Source organism: Apodemus sylvaticus, chromosome 17 (assembly GCF_947179515.1).
Source record: "Apodemus sylvaticus chromosome 17, mApoSyl1.1, whole genome shotgun sequence".
Lineage (NCBI taxonomy): Eukaryota > Metazoa > Chordata > Mammalia > Rodentia > Muridae > Apodemus > Apodemus sylvaticus.
The window spans coordinates 56,314,604-56,337,313 of NC_067488.1; the positions used below are offsets into that span (position 1 = coordinate 56,314,604).

Sequence of the window (22,710 nt, forward strand, 5' to 3'; positions counted from 1 at the left end):
ATGATGTTGTTGGTGTTGGTGTTGTTGTTGGTGGTGGTGGTGGTGGTGCTGCTGCTGCTGCTGACCATCTTGGTGGTGGTAGTGGTAGTGGTGATAATCTTAATGGTGGTAGTAGTGTTGATGACCTTAATGGTGGTAGTGGTGACGATCTTGGTGGTGGTGGTGGTGGTGGTGGTCCTAATGGTGGTGGTGATGGTGGTGGTGGTGGTGCTAATGGTGGTGGTGGTGGTGGTGGTGGTCCTAATGGTGGTGGTGGTGGTGATGGTGGTGGTGGTCCTAATGGTGGTGGTCCTAATGGTGGTGGTGGTGGTGGTGGTGATGTTGATGGTGGTGGTGGTAATAGTGATGGCATCAGCAGGTGGCTGTGGGTCAATGCCTCTTGCAGCAGGAGCTGTCTCCCTGGACTTGTAGGATAGAGTTCTTGGCAGTAGAGGAGACTGTGCAGCCTGATTCCTAGGCTTTGAGACCTTAGTAATAAGTTCTGGAAGGGCTCCACACTCAACACCACATGGCACCCTTGTGCATATCTCTTCCCAGACCTGCTTAGATAAAGAAGAGACAGATGACCAGGCCCAGCTGTGAGCAGAATAAAATCAACGCTCAATCGAGTTCTCTGCCTTGATTACCTGGGACCAGTATCTGATTACCATATGAGGTGGCAGGTGACAGGATGCTCTGTTACTCCAGAGGGATTAAAACAGCCACACATCTGTCAATATCCTTGTGGTCCAGCATGGACCCCTGACCATGGGGCATAAGGCTGGTCCTTGATTCTATCCATCATCTCATTGTTGTGTCCAGGGTCTGCATCCATTATGTGTCTGTGCTAGAATCCCAGTAGGATGCAGCCAGAACTGTAGGAGGAAAGCAATAACCCTCTGTCTGGGGACTGAAGATTCGCCTCCCCAGAGCTCTCTGGGTCCAGTGTGAGCACCGCCCAAAGCCCCTTCTAAGCCAAAATACTTGTCTGAGATCCTAAAGGCAAGTATGTGATAGAGCTGTGTCCCCACGGCTGGGGGACCCCTTTGGCCCTCCCCTGGGTCAGGTCAGGCTTCTCTCTAGATAGGCCTCACCTCAGCTGTACCTCCTGTTCCACTGACCATCTCTCTGTGGCCTAGAAATGGGCAGTCAGGAGCATTCCTCAGACTCAAACGATGTAGGATGCCCTTGGAAGGGCGGCTCCCCCACAGCTGCTGCTGAGTCGTACCGTTTTTATTATAATGTTATGGGAATATGAGCCCAAGCCAAGCTAAGCCCTCCCAGACTGTACAGCAGGAATAAACCAAAGCCCATTTACAATTAAACACAAACAAAACTGCAAAACCAATAAAACTGAAATTTGCAGCATTAATTTTACAGGGCAGGTGTTTCCCAGAGCCGCAGCTCAGGGAGTAGACTCCGGGGTGGAACAAACTACCTGCCGGTACTCAAATGGCTTCCGTGTTCATTCAGGGGATGCCAGTTCACACATACGTGAGGGCAGCCGCCCGAACTGCGCTAATGACAGTGGCTTTGTTTTGTTGTGATCACACCTTCCATTTAACCCAGAGCCATCCCAGAAGGCATGTTTAATAGCGGGTTCTTGATAACTCGTTTAAGCTGTCTCCTTCCCATGCCAAGAGCTCTGCCTTGCAGTCTGACAGGGCGCTGCTTTAAATGGGAATAATCCAATTACTGCAGGGCCCAGGAACAGAATCTTCACGGCTTATTTACTGCCCGCGCTTAGTGCCAATGAACTGCTGCAAGGCAGGGAGTGGGAAGCAGAGAACCAGCAGCCCACGGCAGTAGGTGTTGCCGCTGCAGGCTGGCATTGCCGCCGCCGCAGGCTGGCATCAGCCTTCCCCGGAGCTGTGCCCCACTGCCCTTCCTGTGGAATTTATAGGGGAGCCTCTGCTACATTTGAATGTGTGAACACACACCACACGTGCTCATGCGAGTACTGGGTGGGTCCTGTTAGTGACTGTACCCATTGCTGCAAACATTCCTGATAAGAGGCAAGCTAAGGAAGAAGGATTCATTTCGACTCACAGTTTGAGGGTGCGGCCTAGCACGGGCAGGAAGGCAGGGTGGCAGGGCTAAGCAGCTGGTTTTCTTGCCCCCAATGTCGGGGAGCAGCGCTGAGTCTTGGTACGCAGCTTGTTTTCTTTCTTTTTGTTTTGTTTTGTGTTTTATTTTTTTATTACAGCCCCAGCCCTAGCCTGCAAATGGTGCCACACACATTCAGGGCAGAACTTCCTCACTTATTACACTCTAGATAATCCGTCACAGGCATTCCCACAGGCTTGTCTCTCTGGTGACTATAAATCCCATCAAGTAGACAGTCAGTGTCAGCCAGCCATCATAGAGCTGAAATGTCCCCCTGCAGACCACCCAGGATGTACTGCGTATATTCTAGTCCTGAATCCCTGTTGATAAGACATACACTGGGAAAAGGCAGGTGAGAGAAGGCTCATCTCCTGCGTCCTGGTCTGAGTTTTCTGACTAGGGACACTGGGGAGAAAGCCCACAGTTCCTATGGCCCTCCTTCTCTGCCCATGATGAGAATAGGCAGAACTGAGGCATCTCCTCCAAGGACCCAGATGCAGAGAAGTCCACAGAACACTTGTGACTCCTGGTGTGGGGCTTTGCTCCCCTGGTGGCTGTTTCAAGTGGACCCCAGTAGTCAGTGTCTGTCTCTGTCTCTCTCTGTTTCTCTGTTTCTCTTTCTCTCCCTCTCTCAGTCTATCCCCCCTTACTCTCTCCCTCCCCCATTGTATTCCCCTCTCTCTCCCTCCCTCATTCTATCTGTCCATCTCTCTCTCACTCGTTCTATCCCTTTTCCCTCTCTTGCTTGCTCTCTCTTGCTCTCTCACACTCTTTCTCTTGCTCTCGGTCATGGGTTCAGGAGTACAACAACAGGTCTCATAGTCTCACAGCTGGGCAGTTACCAAGGGCTGTTCATGGGGTTGGGGTGTGGCTGCCATGCCATTGAGAACTAACCCCAGGGTTGGGGCTGTAACATTCCTGGCCACGCCTTGTCTGGAGTGCAGGAAACAAGGTCTACTCATGGCATGATGTCCCAAGCACAGCATGTCATCACAAGCTCCTGTGTTTAGGGGAAGTTGTGTAGTGCCCTCACTGCTCCCAGGAGTGGACTCACCAGCCGCCTCCCCCTGGGAGCATCCAAGGTGTCCCTGAGCTGGCACGACAAAGAATTCTGCCAGGGAAGTGAGTGGTACTAGAGGGATTTGGGCTTATTTTAGCAAACAGAACATAAAATCATTTTCTAGTAAAGTGAACCAAGGTGACTGGCTGCCACTGGTGGCAGTATGGTGGCATATGACAAACCTGCCAAGAACATCCACAGATTGGGACAGACAGAAACATAGCTGTGCTTTGCACAGGTAACAAAGCCTTCTGCCACTCCGAGGCCAATCCTCCCTACCCCCAGGCCTGCCTACTGGCCACCAGAGAGCCAGAGCCCTCTGGCTCACAAGGCCTTCTTTCTCTTACCACTACCCTTGTGAAAAGTGTTCATTCCCACCAATCTGTCTCTCTCCCTGACATTGCGATCCTTTGTCTAGATTCTACCCTCTGTCTGAACCTCTACCAACTAAACAGCTGCTTTCAACTCAATTTTTAGTCGCCTGGTTGTGGCAAATTGCCCAGGAGCCTGTGACCTATTCCTAGTTCTAAAAGGCCTCAGGCCCCTGCATCCTTGCATGGTTTACTGTATTGAGCCTACAAGATACTTATTCTTTACCTGTTAGAGAAGGGTCTAACATAGCAGCTGCTTCCTACTGGGCCTTGGCACATCTGGGACAAGCTTCTAGCTCGTATGAGTCAATGTGTCCACAAAAGAGAGAGGCTAGTGAGGGGAGAAAGCTGTTCCACTGTCCTCAGGACAATTCCTGAGACCCTGGCAGTATGGGACTATCAGGTTAGTATCATGGCACCAAGGATGCACGCTGTGGACATTGGTGTAGGGTCTGTGTGGAACTGGGGAGGGGGAATAGATGTGAGGTTTTGTACTCGGCTTAAGATGCACATATGAGTGGTGTGTGTGTGTGTGTGTGTGTGTGTGTGTGTGTGTGTGTGATATAGATATGTGTGGTATGCCAGCAGACACCTGTTTGTAGTGTATGTGTGTGCAGCCCTATGGTTTGGATGCTGTCATATATGTGTGATATGTGGATAGATATGATGACTATACAAACACACATGTGTGTGATATAGACAATAACTATAGAGAAACTACTTGTAGGCCACTGTGCTACCTTTGGAGAAGCATATATGTGGAATCAGATGGCAGGGTCTCTGGGTTGCGCTCTGCAGCCCTATGGAAGGCTTAGACTCTAGAGCATTCTTCTTCCTCTCAGGTGCAGCCCCTTCTTCTACCCAGCCTGGAAGACACATGCTTGCACTCCCTCCCCATCTGTCTAGAGTAGCTATTTTCTTCCAGGAACCTGGGATATTTGAGACCTGATCTCCTGACTGCCACAGGCCAGAGAACCCTGGTGGTCATCATATGTTGCAAGCTGTGGCAGCTGTCTGCCCAAACCCAGGCCACTGACCTCGTTCACTCATACTCCTCAGGAGCATCCATCAGCTCTTAGGATGTCCTTCCCTGTGCTGAGAACACTGCCAACAGGGCCAGAGTCAGACCTCCTCAGCCCATGCCCTGGGTGAGATGAAGTCGTGAAGTGGAGGCATGAAAGGGCCCTTTGTCTTTAGGATGTGGTAGCCCAGTGCTGGCCCGGCACTGTGTCTCCCACCGCCTCCAGCAGGAAGTGGGCAGGGCTGCGTGAGCTGAGCTCCTGCAGGCAAACAAACGGACCTGTGTATCCAGTGCTGCTCCAGTGTCCTCAGAGGCTTGGTCCCTGGGCATGCCCAGACTCTGCTTGTCTGTGTGCTGCTAGAGACCAGCCCACAACACTGCCTGGCTATTCGTGCTCTGTCCTTGAATGCACATGTGTAAGTAGGCATATGTGTGGATATGTATATGCATGGTATGCATAGAGTGCATACATATGTGTGGGTATATGTATATGTGACATGTGCAATCCTGTCAGACTCAGATGTGTGGTGTCTGAGTATGTGTATATATGTACAGTGTACATGTCTAGTAGTGTCTGCATCTGTTAATTACATATGCATATGTATATGTGCACATGTATGATATGCATGATCCATATATCAGTGTGAGTGCTTATGTATGTGCAATGAGTGTGTGTTTAAGCACATATGTGTCCATGTGTGCAGTTGCTAATAGTATATGTATACGTGTATAGTTTGCTGGGTATACATATGTGTGTATGTGCTATATATGCACCTGTGTGAATGTGTATGTTATTGTGTGCATGTGTGTTTGTGGTATATGCATGTGAGAATTTATTCATGTGTGCACAGTATATGAATATGTATTTGTGGTACAGGCACATGTAGATAGGTGTCCTAGATTTATACACATGATTCTGTATGTGTGTGAATGTGTGCTCTGCTTGCATATGTATTCACAGAGGTTGATCTATATTATATGCTACTGTGCTTACACCATGTGAGATATGTGTTTGTGTTCATGTATTATATATGCACACCCACGTCTGCATACCTGTATATTCATGAAGATGTGTATGACATGTGACTTGGGCAGGATCTTTGTCCTTCCCATAACCTAAGGCCATTAGGACCTGGATCTGTGCACATCTGTGTATGTCATCTCACTGTGTGTGGGCTGTGCCCAACAACAGCAGGCTGCATGCTTTATCCCACTTCTTAGTGTTACTTGGTGGAGGAGGCTCAGGAACCCCATGTGTGTGTTGCAGGGAAGGCGGCCTTAATACAGAATAGGATGAGAGCCAAACCTTTAGTCTACCAACCATTCTCAGCTTCCAAAGCCCATCCATTGTCTGTGTGTCCTGCAGGCAGGCATGCTGGGGCTGGCTTCTGGTGCTGACACCCTACCTAGTCAGTCTATACTGAGTTACCTCAGGACTTGATGTCTTTCTAGCAGCTGTAGGCTCCTCCTTCATTCACAATCCAATCCTGTTCTTTCCTTGTTAGGTGGGCAGAGACTGTGTGAATGGCAGCGTGTGGTTCACTGACCTGCTAACAACCCTTTCTGACAGTTTACTGGGGGACAGGTTTGTGTATACAGGAAAACTTCTCATGGTGCAGCTTAAGGCAGAGGGGAGACACCCACACACACACAGAGAGAGAGAGAGAAAGAGAGCGAGAGAATGAGAGAATGAAAGAATGAGAGACAATATCTTCAACTTGTTGAGAAAGTTCTCGAGTTTGGGAGCTGGATCCTGGTGCCGGTGATTTGAGGTTTCCAGGCTTGTATTTGTTGGTAACTGAGACAGTTTTCATACCATATTTTGCTGTCACCAAAAATGACACATCAGGGTTGGAAGAAGCAGCTGCTGATGACTTTGCACAAATAATGAACAGCCAGGGACAGATGTGTGACACAAACCAGCGTCACTTACCCACCAGCCACCTGTGCTGTGATTAGTGTAAGCCCAGGAGAGTGGCTTGGGCCTGGTGCCTGGATCTGTGCAATGTCTTCAGCATAGGGATACCCATGCCCTGGGGAGGCCACAGCTGGGGCAGCCATTGTTCTTAAAGCTATTTCCCAGGAAGCCAGACCCTGAGGGAGCTGCTGCCTTCACTGTCTCTTCTTCACAGGAACTACACAGCTGATGTCGGATAAGGACAGTCCTCACTCCATCAGCTCAGGGTTCCATAGCGTAGTTCCACAGTCGAGCTGCTTAGTGGCTTAATGTCAGCTCCAGGGGCTGGGAGTTCAAGGCTGCTGTGATGGCATGGCCAGTTTCTGGATTATTGATGTCTTCCTTCTTGCTGTGCCCTCACAGCTGATGGGTTGCAGGGATTGGAAGTGCTTTTGGGGTCTCTTATAAGACTACTAACCCTGCCAGATCAAGTATCCATCCTTGTAATTGAATTCAGTTACTTCCCTGTGGTCCTATTTCTAAATACAAGAGTCGGGAGCTTCAGCACACAAATTTATATTGTGTCTGTAATGGTAGCCTGAAAAGAGCTAGCCTAGGATCCTGGCTATTGGACAGTCCTCCTTGTTGGCAACCAATGTAGACACTGGGATGGGGTGAGGCATTCTCTGCTGTGCCTGTGGCAGGCATAACTAATCAATTCCAAGACTCCTATTATGCACTTCATCATGGAGCCCTTCCATCTGTGTCATGCCTAACAAGGAATGGCCATCCCTCTAGCTGGGAGGCCCACCTTCATGTCTTCCATACTATCGTAGGCCCTCCTGACCCACCCTCATGGTAGTTTCCCTGGAGCCCAGCCATTGCTGTGGGAGCTCTATTTGTGTCTTTGTCATCCATTACTCAACTTTGTTCAGGGCAATCACTGCCTCCTGGGTCACTCCTCTGGTCCTATGCAAAGGGTAACTGTAGGACTGCTAGTTCAAAACCAAGATATCAACTAGCAGGGAGCTTAACACTGGCAGTTGTACCCTTCTGGTCGAGAGAAGTGAGTCCCCCTCTGTCACCTCAGATGACAACAGCTACAGACTTTTCTATTCTAGACAAGAAGGGATTACATCCCCTACCCAATCTAGCTCCACCATGACCAGATGCCTGGTCATGGCACATGCTATCTCATGGCAATGAAATCTACTGATTACACAGCAGGGGAAGAACTATGTCTGAGCACACTCCACCAAAGTTCATATGTGTTGGAAGAGTTGTTTACATGCCAGCTATCAAATTGCAGAGAAACTGTAGTACAAACATCCTATAGCATTGTACCTCTAGTTTAAGCCAGCCTGGAGTACTGTGCATATATATATACATGCCTGTACATATATGTACATATTTGTGCATGTGTGTACATATTTGTACATTGTGTATGTATTTGTGTGTGTGTGTGTGTGTGAGAGAGAGAGAGAGAGAGAGAGAGAGAGAGAGAGAGAGAGAGAGAGAGAAAGAGAGAGAGAGAGAGAGAACAGTAAAATTGAAAAGAAGGCCAAAGAGAAGGGAGAAAGGGAGAAAGCCCAGGAGTTGGAGAGGTTGTGTGTGGGACTCAGGGTGGATCTGAATTGGTTAGAGGATGTAGTCCATTCTTGTCTAGAATAGAAAAGTCTATAGCTGTTGTCATGTGAGGGTGACAGAGAGGGACTCACTTCTCTCAACTAGAGTTGGTCAATTCTGCAGCTCAGTCACCAGCTCCTTGTGCCTACTGAGCTATGGGGCCAATCAAAATGTAGTGCTGCTTTAGGAAGGAGGAGCCCAACTGAAAAAGGTGATGGTTCCTAATACTGAAGACCCTGATGCCAAAAAGAAAGGAACTCAAGCCCCACCCATGAGGCAGTGAACTCTAAGTGGGTAAGCAGTGCAGAATCCATGCTAGGTCCTTCCTGCATGGGGAGAGGTATGTCAGGCATGGAGGTCACACTAACAGGAATGTAACAGGCATAACCTTACTCTTTGCTGGGTCTTTTGTGACCCTAGACCCCAAAGGGTTTTGTGGTTCTATTTGGTTTCCTTTTCATGAAAGATTCTAAGTGTCTTCCAGTCTCGGATGTTGAGGTTAAAGTTAAAATCCTGTGTTACTGAGCCTTCAAACAGTGCCCAGGGGGTGCTGGTGTCCCTTCTGACCACCTCAGTGTTTTACTCTCTCACTGCTGTGATAAAGTACCTGGAAGAAACAGAATGAAAAGTTTACTTCAGGAGACTCAGTTCCTGCTTGCCTGGCTCCATGCATTTAGACAGAACTCGAGACAGAAGTGGGAAAGAAAGCTTATCACTTCGTGGGCCTTTGAGCAGCAAACAGGAAACACTCATATTATCCTGGCTTTGCCCTTGTTCTTTGCTCTGCCCAGGTACCCAGGTAGCCAGTTGTGCTGCCCATGAACAGGGTAGGTAATCCCCTTTGCCCAGTTCTCTCTGGAAAGCCCTTATAGACGCTCATGGTTATGTTCCACAGTCTCCTAGGTGATCAGAAGCTACATCACATTGAGTATGATTGGCTATCTCACAGACAGCCTTTTACTAGCCTTGTGTATGGGTCTCTTGAATGCAGATGCAACAGGAAGAATTGTCTTAGCCAGTCATAGAAGATTCTGATAATAAGAAAACTCAACTTCATTGTGGTCTTCTTCCTCATAAGTTTCTCACAGAGCCTTCCTGACTATCAGGGCAAACCACCAAACCTAGATGCATTTCCAAGGAAGAAGAAAGGTGGCTTTCATCTGTGTAGCCTTTGCATGAAACTCTTTGGATGAAACTCTTTCCTGAACTCTAGGACCACCTTCCCACTCTCAGCTCTCCACTAGACCCCTACCCTGTATGCTTCAAGGAGTAAGACAGAAACTAGAGTTTGCCAGTCTCAGAGCCTTGAGTCAAGACAGTGTCTGTAGATGGGGGTGATAGGGGTCATGGCCACTATTGAATTGCTAACTTATTGAACCCTGGTCCTACCCAAGCTGTCCAGTGGACAGTCACCTCAGTACATCTATCCATTTCTGACAAATCAAAAAGTGAGGTTTTTGATCCTCAGGAAGGGGAATGATGTTGTTTTGAAAATGTTCTAACGCCCTTTGTGACTATTGATAGTTGGGGACCAATGGTGCTACACCAAGGAGAGGCAGTATATGTCCAGCATCCATTGGGAATGCCTCCAAATGGCATGGTCCCTATTTATGTGGCTTCCCACCGTGATGTCAGGGGCCAGGCCCTAGTTTAGGATGCAGCACTCTACTCAGTGGCCCACAGGTTGGAAGTGGCACACTGAACAACTCTCTCTCTCTCCTCTCTCCCACAGCTCGAATTATCAAGACAAAGCAGTGGTGTGACATGCTTCCTTGCCTGGAGGGGGAAGGCTGTGACTTGTTAATCAACCGATCAGGCTGGACTTGCACACAGCCCGGAGGGCGGATAAAGACCACCACGGTATGTGGCCTCTTTCCTTTTTTGGTGGGCATGGTGGGGAGATTTAAGCAAACACAAAATCCCACGATGGATGTAGATAGACTCTGGGAACCAGAGACAGGTGGCATCTGGTGTCTCTGTCCCTGTCACAGCTTCTCCTTACTCTCTGGGGATAAGTCCCAGAGAGCCTGTTCCAAATCGGTTGGTCTTTGGACACACAGGGACAGAACTGAAGTGAAGCTGAGACAGTGCATATTGCTGGTGCCAAAGCTGCTTGGCTTTGTGGGGGGAGATGTAGAGGTACATCAGGTACCATCCAAACCTGAGAGCAAGATTTTTTTTACCTCTCCTGAGACCAAGGGGACCATGAAAATTCAGGCCTGCAGGGCACTGCAAATGGTTCTGCTGCTGCCCCAGATATGGTGTAGTGGCTGCTAACAGAACCCAAGAGCTCCAGTACCTTACCCACCTCATCCCACTGAGCAGGGCACAATGAGTTCTTTCTGGAGGCCCCAGTCAACCTGCTCCCCAGGACTGCTCCTCCTACAGGCAGTGAGTACAGAGGACTTGAGGGTGTCCTTTTATAATTTGTTGTTGTTTCTGAGGTAGTGGCACCACACACTGCCTAGACACTGTAGACAACTAAATTATCCTCTGTGATAAAATACAACTAAGAGATGAAGGGTTTTAAGCAAGATAGGTAAGCCTCAACCTCATCATCTGGGCTAGTGACTGCACTTAGCATTGGCTTCTTTGAGAATGATGTAAAGGCTGAGACCTTTTCAGGGTCAGTGTGGGGGTCTATTGGGCTGCTGAGTGGACCCAGAAGCAAGCACACTTCGAAGAGCCTAAGGCTCTGAGGAACCTGGAGTGATGTATGGTATAGGGAAGCCACAGGTCTAGGAAGCTCTATGTCTGCCTCTGCCCTGTGCAGACCATAGCCAGTTGAACATCTAAACTCCCAAGACCCCCCTGGCAGGGACCACAGTTGGGTCTGAGGGGAATGATACACAGTGATGAGCCCCATCACCCAGACCCACGCAGAGGGCTGCTGAAGGCATGCCCCAGTGCCACATGGTAGCCTCGGGGATACGGCTAAGCCTTCCTGACCACACCCCAGGCTGTTTAGCCACCTAGATGAGGGCCATAATGCTGAAAACTGATGCCAAGAAGGAAGTCACATAGCCATGGCCCTCTGTGATTCAGACCAGAGTCATGACAAGGCCAGAGGCTCTGAATTCCCAGGCCTATGTCCTCCTTAGAACCAGGGGTTCTAAGCGCTAGGCACTGTGGGTTCACCGCTTTCTGTATAACACTTAGAAGAGATGGGCAAGTTAAGGCAGTGTGTATTTGCATCTGCATACCAAAGTAGACGGGGCAGTGTGAGGTCCCCCTGAGAGCCCCTTACAGGAACAAGAAGGGAAATCTACAGCTCTGCAATCTAGTCTACCCTGCATCCTTCTGTCTAGAAAAATGAGGCCCAAATCCTGCTAGAACCTCTGGCCTGAGGTGATGTGTTTTTAAGGTATCTCAATATTGGTTCTCAAAGGAGATCTTAAGAAACCACAATTTAAAGTGCCTAATGTGCATGATGACATCATGGCCTCATATATAGTAAATTAATACCATAGGTTTCACATGCCACCTTAAGTTGTTTCTCAGATGGTCTTGTGGTCCACTTTTCTGTAAGAGGCCTGGTGGCCATGTGGTGGCTGCTAATTCCTCTCCAGCGTCACTCGTTCCAGATTGGACTTTCCTCTAGCCAAGACCCCTCTCCAGCCTGCACCTCAGCTATATCAACTCTGTATCCAAGTCCCACAGTGTCACCTGCTGAGTGGGGGCTGCTCAGGGGATGATCTGAGCCTAGGGGATCCTGTAGCCTGTCCCCTCCTGGGGCCTTCTAAGTATGTGTGATAAATGGATCCATTGATTAGCCCAATGCAGACCCCAGGCACATGCTGATGTTCGCATTTCCGCAATCACTGCTTCTCACAAGTGGGGGTCACCACCCCATTAGTGGGTCGTGAAATTAATTTACTGGCTCATGATCAGCATGTAAAAGGGGGAGGAAGGGTCATAAAAATACCAGCGTGCTTCTCAGGTCACTGGGATGAACGCCACCTATCTCGCCACAAGCTCAGTGAGCGCTGTGCAAGATGCTCAGATACTGGGAAGCTGGAAGTCCATGGCCCGGAGGACTCGATAGACGAACGAGGCTGTGGGCTAGCCTTGTTAATTGCTGTCTCTGAAGTGGCCCCTTACACTTTGCCTTGTGAGCATCCATCTGAACTGAGCCAGATGACTAGTGAGACTGCTAAAGGTTCTTCTTGGATGTGGAAGCAGTACTCTCCTGCACCCACCTGTGATGCATCAGTTTTAGAGATAGGGCAAAGAGTGGGATTCCCTACCTCTTCTGCAGCTCCTGGGCTCCTGGTTTCTACCAGCCCTGGCAGCAGAGGACCTAAATGAAAAGATCAGGAGGATCCTGGATGGGGATTCTGGTCCCTCATGGCTGGCCAGGAATGGATCTCTAAGCAGATGTTGGCTGGCTACGGCTGCACCGCACACATGTTAGTGGCTTTCACGGATATTCTAATCAGTGTTTACTCTGCACTTCTGTAATGTTTATGCATTGCAAGATGCTCAACGGTAAGCTATACCGCTCCCTAAATCAGAATAAACCAGCTGGATTGGAATCCATTTTTCCAATTAGCTATTAAGCACCATGTTTTAATTCTGTGTGTAGAAACAGGCAGTTGCAGGGTTAGGGAGGTTTGGGGAGGGCTTCTCAGGGGTCCCGCTCAAGAGCTAGTACTGCACAGATACGTATACCCTAGAGAACATAGATCCAAATATGCCCAGATGCCAGCTGCAGGGACACATGTGGACATAAGCGTCCAACCTGCACCCAGTGTTTTGGGGCCTCTGTTAGAGGCAGACGTGGAGTCCATCTGAGCAGTGGTTCCTCTCAGCTTGCCTGGATCTGGCTGCTGACTTGGGCTGGTCAGTCCATCCCCCGACCCACTGGGTCCTCAGGAGGTCAAGAGCGCTGAGAACAATCATGTCATGAAAGAGCACACGTGCAGATGGCCTGCTCATTAGCTGTCCTGACAGCATCTTCTGCAGTGCCGAGCATCTGTCCACCTCAGCCAGGCTTTAGGAGAGCTGTCCCTGAGCAGGGAGGACCCTGCTCTCTTCTGATGGACAGGCAGCTGTTCAGTGGGATGTACGCATTCCACTCGGGACTCTGCCTCGGCAGCTTCCTGACAACTAGGGGTCAGCCTAAAGGTCTGCTTCATAGGATTCTGAAGGTTATGTGTGGCCATATTTTAAAAAAAAAATCAACATAGAGCCCTGACTGTAGCCAGCTTGGTGGCAACACCGAGGTGTGCCTAGGTTCCCACCAGAGCCTTGGGTCATCACGAAGCTTCCAGAATGAGATGGGGGGGGAGGGGAGGTGGAGTCTAAACTTCAGGACAAAATCAGTCCCACACTGTTCTGCCTTGACCCAAGATAGAGATATTTGGGTCTAAAAGGGATTGTCACTTGAGAAAACACATTCATAAGTTTGTAGTGTTTTCCTAATTAGTGATTGACGTGAGAGGGTCCAGCCCATCATGGGCTGTGCTACCCCTAGTAAGATGACGGATGTTCCTGAATGCTTTAAGTAAGCAGGCTGAGCAAGTCATGGGGAACAATGACTTCTGCATCAGTTCCTGCTCTGGTTTTCTTCTATGATGCAAACCCTAAGATACTCACAGAGAGAGAGGCTCTCTCTCTCTCTCTCTCTCTCTCTCTCTCTCTCTCTCTCACACACACACACACACACACACACACACACACACACACATACACACACACACACACACACACACACACACACACACACACAAATGCAGACCTCAGAAGGAGCTGTTCAAGCAGAGATGGGCATCCAGGTGTCCCCAGCCCAGGTGTTCCAGAACGCAGGTGCTAGAGACCAGATGTGGCTCCTGACCCGTAGTTCCCTGGTTGCTAGAATGGTCTACCAGTGTGGGGGGAGAACAAACCTTGCTCGAAGAGCCCACACCATTGGCTCTACACCCCTACCCATGTGAAGGTGGAGGGTGAAGGGACTCGAACCTGGTGGACATCCTCCAGAAGCCGGAGCCATGAACAGGCTCCTGGGTTACACTTGCGGTAGAAATCTGGATAAATTTCCAAAGGAAGAAGAGAATGGGATGCTTTTCTAAGAAGTCAAATGGGAAAAATGAATCGCTAGGGAAGGGAGTAATGCAGCTGCTTTAGCCCGACTTCATTCCCCATCTGCGTACGAGTCCTGCCCACCGTAGACAGGCGCTGCCACTCCATCTTGAGAGGTCCACTAGCTTGCCACGAGAAACCTCATGTGTGCATTCAGCATGACTTCTAAGGAGTGACGGCTGAGTTCGGTCAGGCAGCGCACAGGCTGGGAAGCATGTCCACCTTGGATCCGGCCCCTTACCCAGTTCCCAGGATGGCTGGCTGGCTTTACAGGTGGCCAGGAAGGCTATCTCCTAGAGTGAATGAGGCCCCAGCAAGGAGGTTTAGGCAGTGCACAGGAGCCGTGCTGGAGGCCACCTGAGAGCTAAACAGTTCACCTCCACAGCCACAGTACGGTCAATGAAGCAACCTTGATCACAGAAGGAGCAAGGAAGGCACGCAGAGTACTGCATGCAAATGCCCTGTGTCACCATGAAGTGACATAAGGAATTACCAGGATGAATGTGGAGTGGATTATGACCTGCCTGCTCCTGGGGACACCTAAAGTCACTTTCCAGCCCCACACAGCAAGCAGTAAGCACTGTAGCAGCTGCTGTCAGAGCCCAGCCTCCTTGAGGACAAGGCCAGCCTGCCTAGTGGGATACCTAGCTTTGTACGAAGTTCCCTTCATACAGAAGAAGGTGAAGAAGTGTCCTGGCAGGGAGATCCTTGGTTTCCAAGTAGCTAATCACATGTAAGCAGCAAGGGGGATTCCAGCTTAACCACCCTAGGGAGCCCTAGTCACCCAGCATCTGGGACCCTATGGCTATCTTACTCCTTATAGTAGATATGCAAGAAAGTTCCATTGTCCCCAGTTCTGCTTGCTGTCCCATATGGTCCTCCTCCCTCTGTCTGATGCTGGGCATCTCTGCAGCTTATATCTTATCTGTACATGCAGACAACTCTCTAGTTCTGAAACACCCAGACTTTGGGGACATGGCATGCAGGGTGTCTTTTCTTGATTTAATATCCTTCCTTCTCCCAGGTAGTTAATTGCACACAGATGAGACTGGGGAGCACAAGGTTATAACACACACACACACACACACACACATTACCTGCTCCTACCACCACTAAGCCACTCCCCATGACATTTACAACTTTGATTCTAGATGTCCCCTGAGCTGGCCCTGATTCCCAATGGCACTTGGTCTCGAGAAGCCACCTTGCTAGAAAGACTGTGTCAAGAGTCATATGTGGGCTGTGTCTATCTAGTAATCAAAGGAACAAGTGGGACCCTCTGTGACATGGTCTCTACCTGGGAAAACAGGCCTTTAGGAGACTTCCTTAGCTGAGGTGAGGCAGATCCCCAAGGGAGCAGCCAAATCTGTGAGGCCAAGAAGGCCAGGCCAAGGATTTAGAATTCTCCCTCTGAACACAAGGGGAACACGACTGGAAAGGAGGTGTCATGTGAGCTCGTCTCAAAGAACAGTGCTCCCCCTTGACAGCCTGACTTAGTGGCTCCACAGCACCCATGTGATCCCACTGCATCTCACAGTGGCAAGGAGTGTGGGTCATGGTGATGGGTTTCCTTCAGTGGACACTGGCTGTTCTTGTGGGGATTCTCTGTTTGAATCCCACATGGAGAGGGAATCAATGAGTCACCTTCCACGTAGCTGACCTAAGCGGACTGCATTGACATTCTTTTCTTAAACCTGCTTGGCTCCTAACACTCTCCTAGTCCCATGCCACAGGCCTAGTACTGTGAAGACCCCAACAAACAACCCTTGGGAAACAGATTGGCTCTCTTGTCTACCATGGAACTCACTGGCAGGGAGGAACCTAGGCCAAAGTTCAGAGGCTGTGGCCCCCACCTCCAGTATGATCAGTGGGTCCCTATGACATCTTGCTGGTAGAAAAGAAGAACCAGACATACCAGGAGCGTGGGTAGAGGAAGAGCCAGACATGCTAGGGTAAAAGAGAACCGCCACACACGAAGAAATACTTCCCACGGGCAGACTGCCAAAAAGGAACGTCACAGAACAGGAGGAGGAGAAAATCCTGCCTGCGACCCCGGAGCAGAGATGGCCTCTTGCCCAGCAGCCCTGCACCTCGGATCGATTTAGATACTTTCTGGACGTGACGTCCTCACAAGGACAAAGCAGACCGGATTAAGAAGCGGTGTGAGCACTGAGGCGGCCCGTGCAGACTCAGTCTGCAGGAGCCCGGTGCCGGTGCCCTAACCCAGCTTTGTTCAGCACAAGTGATGAAAGACCACAGTCATTACTTGGATCAGTGCGCGGTCCATTCTCTGCTCGTCTGAGTCACCCTGTTCATCACCACGGTAATAGCTGGACGTTTTAATGGATTCCGTGCGCAAACAAAAATGTATATGGTGGTGCTGCCTCAAGTAGTATTGTAAGCAGAGGCATCCTTCATGCTCCTGGCGGATATGAACCTGGAAACAAAAACAAACAAACAAAAGGGATTGGCTTGACAAAGCTATGTTATTTCTGTTGGCATTTTTCAGAAGGAGAGGCATTACAGCTGGCCCCTCTTTTCCATAATTGGGTCTGCATTCATCTCAATTTTCCTTAAAGCAGTTGTTCGTTGAATTGTTTAAAATGCATAAATGGCAAATGGTTGGAATGGGGGGGGGAGGGAACTGGCTCAGTGCAGAGTAGAACACAGAGCCTGGCATATAAGACAGGTGGGTGTGGCGTGAGCTCACTGTCACAAGAAGGATACTTCTCATGATAGTGGAGGTGACCAGCAGGTGGGCCAGCACTGAGCACACCTAAGGGTGGTACCAGGATGGCTAAAGGTTCCAGTAAGATTGAAGATGAGGGGTCAGGTTCTGTTTAAGAATGGTGTTCCAAGACCAAGAGTAGAGCCAGGGAAATCTAGTTTCTGCCCCTGTGTAACTGGGCCACATGTTCGGCCTGTTCCTGTCTCCCCAGCCCTGTCTCCCTGTCCGTCCCCTTTCTCCCAGGTGCATTGGTTGTATGTTGGAAGCTAAGGCTGATTCAGCATATGGTCCCCTATGTTAAGGTGTTGAAACCATCACAGGTCTCTAGAGGACTCTTTGGTGCTCAGTGAATATGCGTGATTATCTTGGTACCTACTGCACTGCCCAAAACATAGCTAAGATAATGCTTGTCCCCAGTGCTGTGGTACTTCTGTCACACAGACACAGCTGATGGAGGCAGGGGCCTCCTAACTTGAATGTCCTTCACCCATGGAAGCTGGGAATAGAGTCGCCACCAGAGAGGAGATCTTGTTCTTTCAGAAGTGTCCCCCACCAGACCTCATCCTTCCACAAGTCTGAGCACTTACTATAACCATGGAAATGGTGAAGCACCTTCGTAGGGCCCCATGTCCTGAGCAACCTTCTTCTCTGTCCTGGATACTCTACAGATTTGAGGAAAGCTGCCCATGGAAAGCAGGCTATGGAATGTTCCAGAAAATTGTGTTAGAGACCTGTGAAAAGACTCTAAAGTCATCTCTTAAGTAGAACCCAGTATGGTCAACTCTAATAGGCAGCCCTGTACACAGTGAAGTTGATACCCAGTTGACCACCCTAGGATGTGGCATTCCAGACCACTGCCACCTATTGGGCCAGGCATGCATCCCTGACAGGTGTCCTTGCTTTCCCAGGAAGGGGCCAAACTCCATCTTGACAGGTAATGCTGGTCAAGTGCTCCAAGTGTTTCTCTGTGTCTTATGTTGTCCTTAGACTCTCTTGGGTAGAAATGGTGTTTTCATTAAGGCCAGAAGTAAAGGCAGGTCTCGGCTATATCAGATATAGCAGGATATTGAGTATAAAGTTGGAAGATAAGTTAGCATCTGGGTCTTCATCATGGAAGCTGCTGGGGCCCTGCCTTCTAACACCTTCCTGTGCTCTGACCCTGAGCCAGGCTGCCCTCAGTCCCAGGCTTCCTGAGTTGGTCCTCATTGTTAAGATATGCAGATTTGACTCCCTGTGCTTAGCCAGTTCTGTGGGCTAAGTAAACAGGAGTGGCAGATGCTTTGCAGTGGCCTCTGTATGCTACAGAGGTAATGAAATATGAGCCTTCGGCATAGGTGTTTGTCTATTAGGGTTTCTATTGCTGTGGCAAAACGTGGAAATCAAGTTGGGGGGGAAGCATTTATTTGTCTTATACTTCAATGTCTTCAATGTTATTATTATTATTATTATTATTAATATTATTATTATTAGTCAGGATTCTCTAGTCATAAAACTTAATGGAATGATTCTCTCTCTCTCTCTCTCTCTCTCTCTCTCTCTCTCTCTCTCTCTCTCTGTGTGTGTGTGTGTGTGTGTGTGTGTGTGTGTGTGTGTGTCTGTGTGTGTATGGCTTGGCTTACAGGCTGCAGGCCAGGCCAGTTAATTTAACAATAGCTAGCTATGAGCAGAAAGTTTAAGAATCTAGTAGTTGCTCAATCCCACAAGGCTGGGTGTCCCAGCCGGTCTTCTGTATATGCTGGAATCTTGAAGAAGTAGGCTCCAATGCCAGTGAAGGAATAGATATGCTAGCAAGGCGGGTGGGGCAAGATAACAAAGAACAAAACCTTCCTTCTTTTGTTGTGGTTATATAGGCTTCCAAGAGATATGGCCCAGATTAAAGGTGTGTCTTCCCACCTCAAGATCTGGATTAAAGGCATATGGCTTCCTGCCTTAAGATCCGGATCACGGGCATGCCCTTCATTTCTGAATCATAGTTCATTCTAGATATAGTTGACAACCAACAATAGTCATCACATTATTGAAGGAAGTCAGGACAAGGAACTCAAGCATGGCAGGAACCTAGAGCAAGGAACTGATGCAGAGGCCATGGAATGGCACTGCTTACTGGCTTGCACCCAGGGCGTGTTCAGTCTGCTTTCTTATAGAACCCAGGATCACCTTCCCAGGGGTGGCACCTCCCACAATGGGCCGAGTCCTCCCTCATCAATCACTAATAAAATGCCCTTCAGCCTGATCTTATGAAGGCATTTTCTCAATTGAGGTTCCCTCCTTTCAGATTACTCTGGCTTGACATAAAACTCAATAATATTATCACCAATAGTGTTTGTGATACATCTTTAAAAAATGAGATTGAGGGATTTGTAAGTCTCTATCCACATTGCTTTAAATGTCAACTCTGGTAAGTCAGACACTCAGCAGGTACATCAAGTCCTAGGACAGCCTCTGCCCGAGCCCCAGCAGTAGCATAGATGACTCTGCAGATCTGCCACCAGGTCCCCATAAATGCCCCATCCCCTGCACTGGGACATAAATCTCAGCCTTAGCCTGCAGCATGCACAATAACACCGAGGCACATTTTGAGAGAAGAGCCCTATTCTGGGACTGATGAGCCTTCTAGGTCAGACTCAGACATCCATAGCCTGGAGAACTGACACTTCTATGTTCCTGGCCAGGTGACAATGACAGTTGGGCTTCCTAAGCTTTGGTTTCTTCTTTGGAGAAGGCAGGAGGCTTCCCTCAGCTGTCCTCTCAGGTTACTGGGATGAAAAAGAAAGGGTGGAGGGAAAAGGTTTCTGAGACATGAGGAGTCTCTGTAGGGAAGGTGATTATCCTTTTACACCCTACATATTCTGGGATGCTCCCATCCCAATGGCAGTGTAGGATGAAGGAGCCTCTTCTGGGAAGCCTTCTCTTGATGTGATAGCATTCATGCTTTGGGAATGGTCAGGACTCTATATTTGCGTGCCTGTATCTTGCCAGCATGCTGTTTAGTTCTGCTATATGTATGCATGGCCATCTCAAAGGCTGTGAGGCCAACTGGTAGGTAAGTTTCCAAAGATGAGGTGAGAGAGCGTGGTATTTTTTTTTTTCACTATGGGAGAAATAGGACTTCTTAGTAACTAGTGGGAGAGGAATCCCAAGCCCTTGGAGGTACATCCACCATTTGTAAATTAATATAGTGGTTGGACTCAACACACAGGCTCCATCTTCTGCCCAGCTTCCAGTTAGCAAGGAGGTTTGAAATAAGAACTCTCAATATCATCAAGCCTTCAGAGGAAGAAGAGATTCCCCATGTAAGATGTCCTTGGGCTCCTCAGAAGAGTAAACAGCCCATGTCATGTCTGAACCATGCTTTGACTATTAGTCACAGTGCAAAAGAACCCTAGGACATCTTCTTCGTAGTTGGCTTAGCATTGGGACATGTGAGGATGGAGATGGCAGGAAGGGCAGAAGGCGTGGAGTAATGGTGGACTTGAGAGAGCTGGCTGGCAAAACTTATGTGGTGGGCAGAGCCTCCTGTATGGAGCAGAAACGAAGAGAGTTTGGAGCCTGTGGTCATCCTATCTGCCCTCTGACCTCGGAAGTCAGTGAAACTACCAAGCTGAGGCAGAACTTGTAATAGCAAGAACCCTACCCTGAGGCCACCTCTGACTGGTGAGAACCTGTTGGTGGCCACATGAAAAGAAGTATTTCTTTACATTTACCACCATGCACCCAGGTCCAGCCTGGAAGAGTACGGAGCAACCCATATCCAGGGGAGCAGAGGGAGCTGAAGACTTGGCAGCCAAGCCTTCTTGGAATGTAGGGCAGCTTTGGTCTGCCTGGTAGACTCAGGCCATAGACTGGAGCTCAGGGAAGTGAGCTCTGTCTGTGAGAAGTGTGAGCTGAAGAGATGCCTGGGTAACCCTGGAGAAGCCCACTGGGCTCGCACCTGGCCGCCTCAGAGGTGTTGCCTGGATACTCCAGAGCTGAACATGGCCATGTCTGTTATTCCAGGATAGTATGGCAGAGAAGAGCCTGGACTAAAGGCTAGGCCCTTGTGCTTCCCCACAGAGACGCGCAGTGCATGCAAAACCACTGAGGACCTTAGAGCAGAATTCAAATGTGTATCGGAAGCTACAAATAATAGAATTGTCGCCACAGAAAATGGAAACTACGTCGTGAGAGGAATATTAAAACCAGGAAACATCAAAGTGGAACGAAGGGAGGAGGAGGCAGTTTTGGAGGCCAGAGAAGGGGCGTAGAGCCTGAGAGCCAGCCAGGGTGCTGCCTAGAGCCCTGGCGTCGGGAAGTGAAAAGATGAACTTATGGCTAAAGTAAGGTGTTAGAGAGAAACACTCACGTCCTCCCAGGAGGAAGGAAAGTCCCAACTAGGGAAGGAACCTGACTGGATCTGACGTCACAGGATATGCCTGGCTTTAATGAGTGAAGGAAACCTGTGTGACAGCCATGTAGATGACACTGAAGAAAAGGAAAGATGGAAGAATATGATTCACAGAACCAATGTAGACACAGTCTTGTGAGCCCAGGGAAACCTGAAGCCAGAAGATGAGAGGACTTTCAACAAGATAGACGAAGACACAATCTCTCTTGTGGATTCAGCCTTCTATCTAATTGCTTTGGACAACGGTAGTAACTTGGAGCATTTTCCAAGTATAACCCCACATAGTGTTCCCACAAAGGTGAGTAAACAGATACACTCAGATGAATAAAGCAACACTCAGAAATCAGGAGATAATAAAGTTCATGTGAGGGAAGACTGATGTCCACTGATGTCACACTGACACTGATCGCAGGCCCTGATAAACGCAGACCTAAAACCCCAGCTCTAAGGAGGCCAAGGCAGGAAGATCTCCAGTCTGAAGTCAGCCCGTTGCTATGGCTCCACAATTGCATGCAAACTCCCAGCCTTGTTCGTTGATTTTCTCTGACTTATACAAAGCTCTCCTTATGTAAATGACGCTCTAGTGTCACTTGTGGATTGTTAAGGATGGCCAGAGAAAAACCAGCAGCGGTGTGGAGAGAGTCATTCCCACCCATCCTCAGTGCAGGAAACCTTTGTGGTCAAAGGTTTCCAGGATGGCTTCTGTCCTTTGGGAAATGGACTCTCTGATTTGATTGGCATTAAAAACTACCAGGGAAACTAAGCCTGCTTTTTGCTAAAGCACCATGAACAAAAGAGCAAAAAGGACCAGAGGAGCTGTGCAGAATGAGTAGATCCAGGAGAGAAGACTATCCAGAAGCCAGGAAAGACCATCATGTGTGACAGGACCTGAAAACAATAAATATAAGTGGACCAGCTGTCTCTATTTAAAACAGCAAAGAAGACTTTCAGGTCAGTTGCTCAAGATAGCAATGTTTCAGAGGTGTCTAAAGGCACTCTAAGCAACTCAGGAAAGATTTAAGGTGAAGATAAAGAAAGTTATGGTAAGGGACTGGAGAGATGGCTCAGTGCTAAGAGCACTGACTGCTCTCCCAAAGGTCCTGTGTTCAAATCCCAACACCCACGTGGTGGCTCAACCATCCGTAATGAGATCTGACGCCCTCTTCTGGTGTGTCTGAAGACAGCAATAGTGTACTTAGATATAATAAATAAATAAACCTTTTTTTAAAAAAAAAGTTATGCTAAGTGATGGAAATGAAAGGAAAACAAAGTGAGATATAATATATAGGAACATTATGATGTCATTTATCAGTACAGTTACTGCTTGACATATATTTGTTTGTACATTGTACTTCAGTGAAATGAAAATAGAGAGTACTGTCTGGGACCTCCACAGATGACAAGCATGCCGGGGACACAGATGAGGAAAACGTAATTGCAGATGAAATGAATGGAAT

The 22,710-nt window shown here is 48.8% G+C and overlaps 1 protein-coding gene across 1 annotated transcript in view; it reads left to right on the forward strand.

Annotated features, from left to right (window-relative positions):
- Tafa5 (TAFA chemokine like family member 5) overlaps positions 1-22,710 on the forward strand; it is a 141,350-nt gene that overhangs the window by 93,378 nt on the left and 25,262 nt on the right. The window contains exon 3 of the mRNA XM_052161510.1: positions 9,793-9,920. Coding sequence (XP_052017470.1) covers positions 9,793-9,920 — 128 coding nt within the window. The remainder of the gene's footprint in view (positions 1-9,792; positions 9,921-22,710) is intronic.